The sequence below is a fragment of the Dysidea avara genome, chromosome 10 (genome assembly GCF_963678975.1).
Source record: "Dysidea avara chromosome 10, odDysAvar1.4, whole genome shotgun sequence".
In the NCBI taxonomy this organism is placed as follows: domain Eukaryota; kingdom Metazoa; phylum Porifera; class Demospongiae; order Dictyoceratida; family Dysideidae; genus Dysidea; species Dysidea avara.
In genome coordinates this window covers 19,709,150-19,718,529 of record NC_089281.1, presented here as the reverse complement: position 1 = coordinate 19,718,529, position 9,380 = coordinate 19,709,150, and the positions used below count along the sequence as shown (strand labels likewise).

Below are 9,380 nucleotides of genomic sequence, written 5' to 3'. Positions count from 1 at the left end.
CATGCATGCAGTCTCGTAAATATTTAGCGACGTCAAATTAATGATTCATCCGTGTAACAACAACTTGTGTATAATAAACAATATAAAACCATAATCATATTCTGGTGGTAGAAGAGAACAACGAATCAATGTACACTAACAGTGTCTAATAAACATGGACTAAAATTGTAGCTAATTAGTAATGTGCAATATATACTGAGTGCCATTAGCTACTAGTTATGCAATATCACCACTGCATTAGACATGCATGCAAGCCAATTATACATCCTAGAGGTGCTCTAATCAGGGTATAAGTGTGACACTTAACTATATACAGCTGTGAAATACACGCAATGTACATCGCAGTGTACAGATGTGTGAAATTGATTGAAATTGACAAACGCACTATTTCATACTTCATAATAATTATAGTGATATTCCGTCAGGGAATACTAATTACGTAATACTAAATTACGTCGTACAGTGGTGAACAGATGTATATAAGAGCTATCGTCTCAGTGTGCATGATCATTTAACGTAGAGACGCTTGTAGACCACAAGATCTGGAATTTGGTGAGTTATGATATTGTTTATATCAAGACACACGATAGTGTGTCGTGCGGCCCAAGAAGCCGGCGCGCCACACCGTGAGTATATTAACAGGAAGAAAGAAAACGCACTTTTCACACCTATGTAGCTCTGTGATCCCTTATCCGATTGGAACCAAATTTGCTAGAGACATGCCGCCCAGTTAGGGGAGTCTACATACCAAATTTGAAGAAAATCGCTCCAGCCATTTCCGAGATACGAGCGAACAAAATTTCGTTTTAATTTCTTCGTTTTTTTCTTCTTCTTCTTCTTCTTCTTCTTCTTCTTCTTCTTCATCTTCTTCATTTCGCACACTTCGCAAAATTCGCCATAAAACACGAATGCGTGCTCGGATTGGGCTGAAATTTGGCACACTTAAAGGGCTCATTAAGGCGGATCTCCGTACCAACTTTGGTAGGAATCCGATGAACATTCACGGAGTTATGACCGATTATTTGCGTAAAATAAGGTCGAAGGTCTGTCACGCCTACAGGGTAAACCCCTTGGAGGAATCAGTTGAAAATTGATATGTAGATGGAGCAACCATCGTAGGAGTGCCTTTTTGTGGTTTGAAAGGAATCGAGATAAAGACCATGGAGATATGACACAAAACCCAACCTGTGTCAAAATTACGCGATCGATTTTTATGAATAAAAAAATTATTAGTTTTCATGTCTACCAGACAAACCGCTTAGAGCAACGAGCTGAAAATCTGTATGTAGCTGGAATAATCATCATAGAAAGTTCTTGCAGTAGTACAGAAGAATCGGTTTACAAATTACTGAGTTGTGATTCGAAAGGCAACTACGTGCAGCAAATGCGAGATCGAGATACTCTAATAGAACAGTCACCCTAATAAAGCATTCAGTTGCATGTATAATTTACTCAGTTATATTACATTGCAAGTTATTCTGTAGGGAATTCAGCTACAAACAAGTCACCCTGTAGTCAGATCAGCTAGAAGAAGGTACCTAATAGAGAGTTCATCTACAAAGAAGCCATCATGTAGAGAATTCAGCTCAAATAAATCACCCTGTAGAGAATTCAGCTACAAACAAATTGCCCTGTAGAGAGATCAGCTAGAAGAAGTTACCTTGTAGAGAGTTCAGTTACAAAGAAACAATCATGCAAAGAGTTTAGCTACAAACAAATCACCCAGTAGAAAGTTCCGCTATGAACAGATCCACTATAGAGAGTTCAGTTAGAAACAAGTCATCCTGTAGAGAGATCAGCTAGAAGAAGTTACCTTGTAGAGAGTTCAGTTACAAAGAAACAATCATGCAAAGAGTTTAGCTGCAAACAAATCACCCAGTAGAAAGTTCCGCTATGAACAGATCACACTGTAAAGAGTTCAGTTAGAAACAAGTCATCCTGTAGATAGATCAGCTAGAAGAAGTCACTTTGTAGAGAGTTCGGCTACAAAGAAACCACCATGTAAGAGAGTTCAGTTGCAAACAAACCACTCTGTACAGACTTCAGCTACGAACAGATCACCCTGTAGAGAGATCAGCTAGAAACAAGTCATCCTGTAGAGAGTTCAGCTAGAAGAAGTTACATTGTAGAGAGTTCAGCTACAAAGAAACCACCATGTAAGAGAGTTCAGCTGCAAACAAATCACCTGTAGAGAGTTCAGCAAGGAACAAGTCACCCTGTACAGAGATCAGCTAGAAACAAGTCATCCTGTAGAGAGTTCAGCTAGAAGAAGTTACATTATAGACAGTTCAGCTACAAAGAAACTACCATGTAGAGAGTTCAACTGCAAACAAATCGCCCTGTAGAGAATTCAGCTACAAACAAATCATCCTGTAGAAAGAAGAAGTTACCTTGTAGAGAGTTCAGCTACAAAGAAACTACCATGTAGAGAGCTCTGCAGCAAACAAATCACGCTGTAGAGAATTCAGCTACAAACAAATCACCCTGTAGAAAGATCAGCTAGAAGAAGTTACCTTGTAGAGAGTTCAGCTACAAACAAATCACCCTGTAGAGGGTTCAGCTAGAAACAAGTCACCATGTAGAGAGTTCAGCTAGAAGAAATTACATTGTAGAGAGTTCAGCTACAAAGAAACCACCATGTAAGAGAGTTCAGCTGCAAACAAATCACCTGTAGAGAGTTCAGCTAGGAACAAGTCACCCTGTACAGAGATCAGCTAGAAACAAGTCATCCTGTAGAGAGTTCAGCTAGAAGAAGATACATTGTAGAGAGTTCAGCTACAAAGAAACTACCATGTAGAGAGTTCAGCTGCAAACAAATCACCCTGTAGAAAGAAGAAGTTACCTTGTAGAGAGTTCAGCTACAAACAAATCACCATGTAGAGAGTTCAGCTAGAAACAAGTCACCCTGTAGAGAGATCAGCTAGAAACAAGTCACCATGTAGAGAGTTCAGCTAGACGAAGTTACATCGTAAAGAGTTCAGCTACAAAGAAACTACCATGTAGAGAGCTCAGCAGCAAACAAATCACGCTGTAGAAAATTCAGCTACAAACAAATCACCCTGTAGAAAGATCAGCTAGAAGAAGTTACCTTGTAGAGAGTTCAGCTACAAACAAATCACCCTGTAGAGGGTTCAGCTACAAACAAGTCACCCTGTAGAGAGTTCAGCTACAAAGAAACTACCATGTAGAGAGTTCAGCTGCAAACAAATTGTCCTGTAGAGAATTCAGCTACAAACAAATCACCCTGTAGAGAGTTCAGCTACAAACAAGTCACCCTGTAAAGAGTTCAGCTACAAAGAAACTACCATGTAGAGAGTTCAGCTGCAAACAAATTGCCCTGTAGAGAATTCAGCTACAGACAAATCACCTTCTAGAAAGATCAGCTAGAAGAAGTTACCTTGTAGAGAGTTCAGCTACAAACAAATCACCCTGTAGAGAGTTCAGCTAGAAACAAGTCACCCTGTAGAGAGATTAGCTAGAAACAAGTCACCATGTAGAGAGTTCAGCTAGAAGAAGTTACATTGTAGAGAGTTAAGCTACAAAGAAACTACCATGTACAGAGTTCAGCTGCAAACAAATTGCCCTGTAGAGAGATCAGCTAGAAGAAGTTACATTGTAGAGAGTTCAGCTACAAAGAAACTACCATGTAGAGAGTTCAGCTGCAAACAAATTGCCCTGTAGAGACAAACAAATCACCCTGTAGAGAGTTCAGCTAGAAACAAGTCACCCTGTAGAGAGTTCAGCTAGAAGAAGTTACATTGTAGAGAGTTCAGCTACAAAGAAACTACCATGTACAGAGTTCAGTTGCAAACAAATTGCCATGTAGAAAATTCAGCTACAATCAAATCACCCTGTAGAAAGATCAGCTAGAAGAAGTTACCTTGTAGAGAGTTCAGCTACAAACAAATCACCCTGTAGAGGGTTCAGCTAGAAACAAGTCACCATGTAGAGAGTTCAGCTAGAAGAAATTACATTGTAGAGAGTTCAGCTACAAAGAAACCACCATGTAAGAGAGTTCAGCTGCAAACAAATCACCTGTAGAGAGTTCAGCTAGGAACAAGTCACCCTGTACAGAGATCAGCTAGAAACAAGTCATCCTGTAGAGAGTTCAGCTAGAAGAAGTTACATTGTAGAGAGTTCAGCTACAAAGAAACTACCATGTAGAGAGTTCAGCTGCAAACAAATCACCCTGTAGAAAGAAGAAGTTACCTTGTAGAGAGTTCAGCTACAAACAAATCACCATGTAGAGAGTTCAGCTAGAAACAAGTCACCCTGTAGAGAGATCAGCTAGAAACAAGTCACCATGTAGAGAGTTCAGCTAGACGAAGTTACAATGTAAAGAGTTCAGCTACAAAGAAACTACCATGTAGAGAGCTCAGCAGCAAACAAATCACGCTGTAGAAAATTCAGCTACAAACAAATCACCCTGTAGAAAGATCAGCTAGAAGAAGTTACCTTGTAGAGAGTTCAGCTACAAACAAATCACCCTGTAGAGGGTTCAGCTACAAACAAGTCACCCTGTAGAGAGTTCAGCTACAAAGAAACTACCATGTAGAGAGTTCAGCTGCAAACAAATTGTCCTGTAGAGAATTCAGCTACAAACAAATCACCCTGTAGAGAGTTCAGCTAGAAACAAGTCACCCTGTAGAGAGTTCAGCTAGAAGAAGTTACATTGTAGAGAGTTCAGCTACAAAGAAACTACCATGTACAGATGCAAACAAATTGCCCTGTAGAGAGATCAGCTAGAAGAAGTTACGTTGTAGAGAGTTCAGCTACAAAGAAACTACCATGTACAGAGTTCAGCTGCAAACAAATTGCCCTGTAGAAAATTCAGCTACAATCAAATCACCCTGTAGAAAGATCAGCTAGAAGAAGTTACCTTGTAGAGAATTCAGCTACAAACAAATCACCCTGTAGAGAGAAACAAGTTACACTGTAGAGAGATCAGCTAGAAACAAGTCACCCTGTAGAGAGTTCAGCTACAAAGAAACTACCATGTACAGAGTTCAGCTGCAAACAAATTGCCCTGTAGAGAATTCAGCTACAAACAAATCACCCTGTAGAGAGTTCAGCTAGAAACAAGTCACCCTGTAGAGAGTTCAACTAGAAGAAGTTACATTGTAGAGAGTTCAGCTACAAAGAAACTACCATGTAGAGAGTTCAGCTGCAAACAATTGCCCTGTAGGGAATTCAGTTACAAACAAATCACCCTGTAGAGAGTTCAGCTAGAAACAAGTCACCCTGTAGAGAGTTCAGCTAGAAGAAGTTAGATTGTAGAGAGTTCAGCTACAAAGAAACTACCATGTAGAGAGTTCAGCTGCAAACAAATTGCCCTGTAGAAAATTCAGCTACAAACAAATCACCCTGTAGAAAGATCAGCTAGAAGAAGTTACCTTGTAGAGAGTTCAGCTACAAACAAATCATCCTGTAGAGAGTTCAGCTAGAAACAAGTCACCCTGTAGAGAGATCAGCTAGAAACAAGCCACCCGTAGAGAGTTCAGCTAGAAGAAGTTACATTGTAGAGTTCAGCAGTTTAGCTGCAAACAAATCACCCTGTAGAGAATTCAGCTACAAACAAATTACCCTGTAGAAAGATCAGCTAGAAGAAGTTACCTTGTAGAGAGTTCAGCTACAAACAAATCATCTGGTAGAGAGATCAGCTAGAAGGATCACCTTGCAGAGAGGTCAGCTACAAAGAAATCACCCTGCTTCATCTTTTCTTCTTCCTGTAGTAAAGAAAAAATGACAGGTTAAAATCCCTAAAGCCGGCTATAGGCCGGCTTTGGGGTATACAAATACAAAAAGAAGTGAAATCTAATCCAAAACAGCCAAGCTGTAAAAAAAGAGTGCGGCCCTGAGAAAGGCTATGGTGAAAAAAGATGTGAAATCCAAGGTGGCGGCCAAGAAATGGCTGTGATGGTAGGTTAATGGTAAAAATTTTAATAACAACAATTCAGGTGAATTTGGTGCCGCTTGGTCTTGGCACAAAATTCACCTGAATTGTCGTTATTAAAATTTTTACCATTAACCTACCATCACAGCCATTTCTTGGCCGCCACCTTGGATTTCACATCTTTTTTCACCATAGCCTTTCTCAGGGCCGCACTCTTTTTTTACAGCTTGGCTGTTTTGGATTAGATAGCTGTCAACCTCAAAGAAGTAAATTAGCTAATGACTCGTGAGAAAAATTCTGTAACTTATGCAGGAGGAATTCCATGAAGCCGCGCAGAACTATATATCTGTATGTGCTTATACGTGGGTAATTGTTGATGGTGGTTTAGGCCCCTATTTGGTGGTTATTATTTTCTCATCCACCACCCGCATCCTTCTTAAGCTACCGCATGGTAAGCCATTATTTACTCTGTGCATGCTCAGAAGAACACGTGATACCAAACTGTTATAATTTTTTGTTGATGAATGCTACAATGCGCTATATATCGCCAGGAGAACTGTTGTTTTCCTTAGCAAATTGCTGCAGTGCCAGTTGCAATCGTGTTCTATCGACTTCATCAAAGCAGGCTTTCAGTTCACTGTCGAAAAACAGTTGGAGATCACGAAAAGTAGAATTAGCAGGTGAAAGAAATGTTTGTAGTTAGAAGGAAAGACAATTTGGACAAGATCTGTACATCAGTGTGTTAATATTATAAAATAATGGCATAATGGTAATACCCTCCCGCCCGCATCATAATAATAAGAAAGGCTGGATGAGAAACTAATAATCACCGAATAGGGGCCTTATGTATGTTTTTACTAGCTATCAGGTATAATTATTGCTCTTATATAGGTTAGCTAGCGAACTGTTCAGTTTCTATTTTATTTATAACTTAGTATCAAGAATCTTTTACTATCTACTCTTGTTAGTATGTAGCTATAGCTATAATCAAGAGTCCATAATAAGTCTCTTATTATGCATGGACTCTTGCTATATAATGCACTTTGTATATACGTACGTAATTTGCCATCGTTTATTTAACCGCAACTTTGCATAATATAATCTTTATACAGTTAATAGCAATGGAGAAAACTATGGTGAAGACCTCGGTGAAGACTTTTCTACTGCTCGTTGCAAACGCAGTGGTGACTTTGGGTGAGTATAGTCTTAATAATTATACTAAATAAATATAAAATAGCTAGCTATATAGCTAGCCTATAAAGTCTAGCTATAAAACTGCATGCGCGTGTTGAGCAGAACCCTGGCCAACTATAAATACACACACATATAATTAGCATATGTAGACTCTAGGCAACATTATATGTGAGAGATATAGACGCCTATTAAGACGTGGAAATGGAAGGAGGCCTACATGGCCTCCCCGCTGTTAATGCATTGAGATTATTATTATTAATTTTATTATGCACAAGCCTCAAAATGAGGGTGCAGTGTGTGCATATAAAGTATATCTATAAAACATAATCTAAATAGAGCATTACTCTAATAGGACAGTCAAATTTTATGTCTTAATAGCTACTTATAGTTTGCCTGTATCATGCCGCACTCTAAAAGCAGTCTAAATATTAAAATCCTTAAAATTTTCTGTTGTGATTCTATTGTATATAAAATTCGTAGTTGAATTCGCCTCCTCCCCCAACACATACATACACACACCCATAGCAGAATAAAGAAGTTGCTACATAGAGCAAGAGTTCATAACAAAGGTGGACAGTATACGTATCTTATACATCTACCTATATAGCATAAAGATGTGGTGTATATGTGCATGGTGGAGCAGGCCTATAAGTGTGTGTGTGTGTGTGTGTGTGTGTGTGTGTGTGTGTGTGTGTGTGTGTGTGTGTGTGTGTGTGTGTGTGTGTGTGTGTGTGTGTGTGTGTGTGTGTGTGTGTGTGTGTGTGTGTGTGTGTGTGTGTGTGTGTGTGTGTGTGTGTGTGTGTGTGTGTGTGTGTGTGTGTGTGTGTGTGTGTGATTGTACGCACACACGCATATGCACACCACAGCATTATAATGTGGTACGTATTTGTACTAGAGCTCAACTTCATGATGTCATTCTTGATATGAGAAGTTTAATTTGTACATAATCACAGTTACTATTTGCTTGTCTGCTTAAGGAAATGTTGTTTCTAATTCTAGTACAACGAAGAGTAAATTTTATTATTTACTCTTAGTACAACTAATTGACCACAGTTGACATGATGCACATCTGGTTCACTTATTTGTGTGAACAGTTATTGCCACGTACACAAAAACAGCCAAGCTGTGAAAAAATGGTGCAGTCTAGCTTGAAAGCCCTGGTGTGAAATCAAATGTGACGGCCAAGTAATGGCTGCAATGCTGTTAATGCTAACAAATTAATTTTTCACAGCTTGGTCAATTTCACTTCTTTTTGTAATTTACTATGGCTGACTTTGGGGTTTGTTTTTACTCACATTTTTTCTTTTGTATACAAGCTCAATGATGATTATTGAAGACAGACTTATAAATGATAAATGTAATTGTATTGCATTATTTACATCAATATTTGGTAATATTATTGTAATTCTCTAATAGAACATACATAGAATGTTCTAGAACAATCTAATACTTCTATTGGTAGATCTATGAACTTAAAATGTTTATTATTTAAACTAGAATCTTCATTTAACTATAAAGCAAAATAATTAAGTAATATCTTTTGTTTTAAAACACAATGGTCAAATTTAGCAGTCATATAACTTGAAACTCACAGAGAAGAAAGGGAATTACTGACAATGGGAATATGCATGGCATCCTTCTTTATTAAATTTTACCTTTTAGCCTATTAAAACCTCCCACTTTTTACCACATTATTTGTATGAAGATCTATCAAAGAGGAATGGCTAATCATATAGCAATCCACATTATATAGATATGTTGAAATATATATATATATATATATATCCCATAATAAACTTGAAACTAGAATATATAATACACAAGCCCAGACTGTACATACGTCAGGGAACTGCATCCAATGTACCATACTAATTATCATGTCCTCACTTCCAACACTTTTTATGTAGCACGATTTGAATCACCACATGTAACTTTAAACTGTGCCTCCAACTATGTGACATCAGACAAAGGTGTTGTTAATGCCACTTGGAGACCATCACCAGATATGACACCTGAAGAAATTCGTGGGAGTGTTCAAAACTGTGGTGCAAAAATTAACTGTGACAATGGGTACACAAAGGTATGTTAACTGTTTGTACAAAGGTGTGTATACACATATACTATATTTTTAATAGACAGATGGATGCCCGTTTCATAAGGCTACAGGTTTAAATGGAGGATGGGAGTGGGAGTTAATGTACATTAATGAAATAACAACATGCATTGTGGAAGTCTATTTTGTTGATTTTAACGATCCATTTTCAACAAAGTTGACTAGTTCAGAAAATTGTTC

General features: G+C 38.2%; 1 protein-coding gene and 1 long non-coding RNA gene across 2 annotated transcripts in view; both read left to right on the top strand.

Moving 5' to 3' along the window:
* The window catches only part of LOC136268714 (neural cell adhesion molecule 1-like), a 17,219-nt gene extending 10,128 nt beyond the window's left edge, over positions 1–7,091 (top strand). The window contains exon 8 of the mRNA XM_066064156.1: positions 7,006–7,091. Coding sequence (XP_065920228.1) covers positions 7,006–7,091 — 86 coding nt within the window. The remainder of the gene's footprint in view (positions 1–7,005) is intronic.
* Positions 1–9,134, top strand: part of LOC136269361 (uncharacterized) — a 21,184-nt gene extending 12,050 nt beyond the window's left edge. The window contains exon 3 of the long non-coding RNA XR_010707300.1: positions 8,995–9,134. This is a non-coding gene — a long non-coding RNA (uncharacterized lncRNA). The remainder of the gene's footprint in view (positions 1–8,994) is intronic.
* The last annotated feature ends 246 nt before the right edge of the window (positions 9,135–9,380 follow it).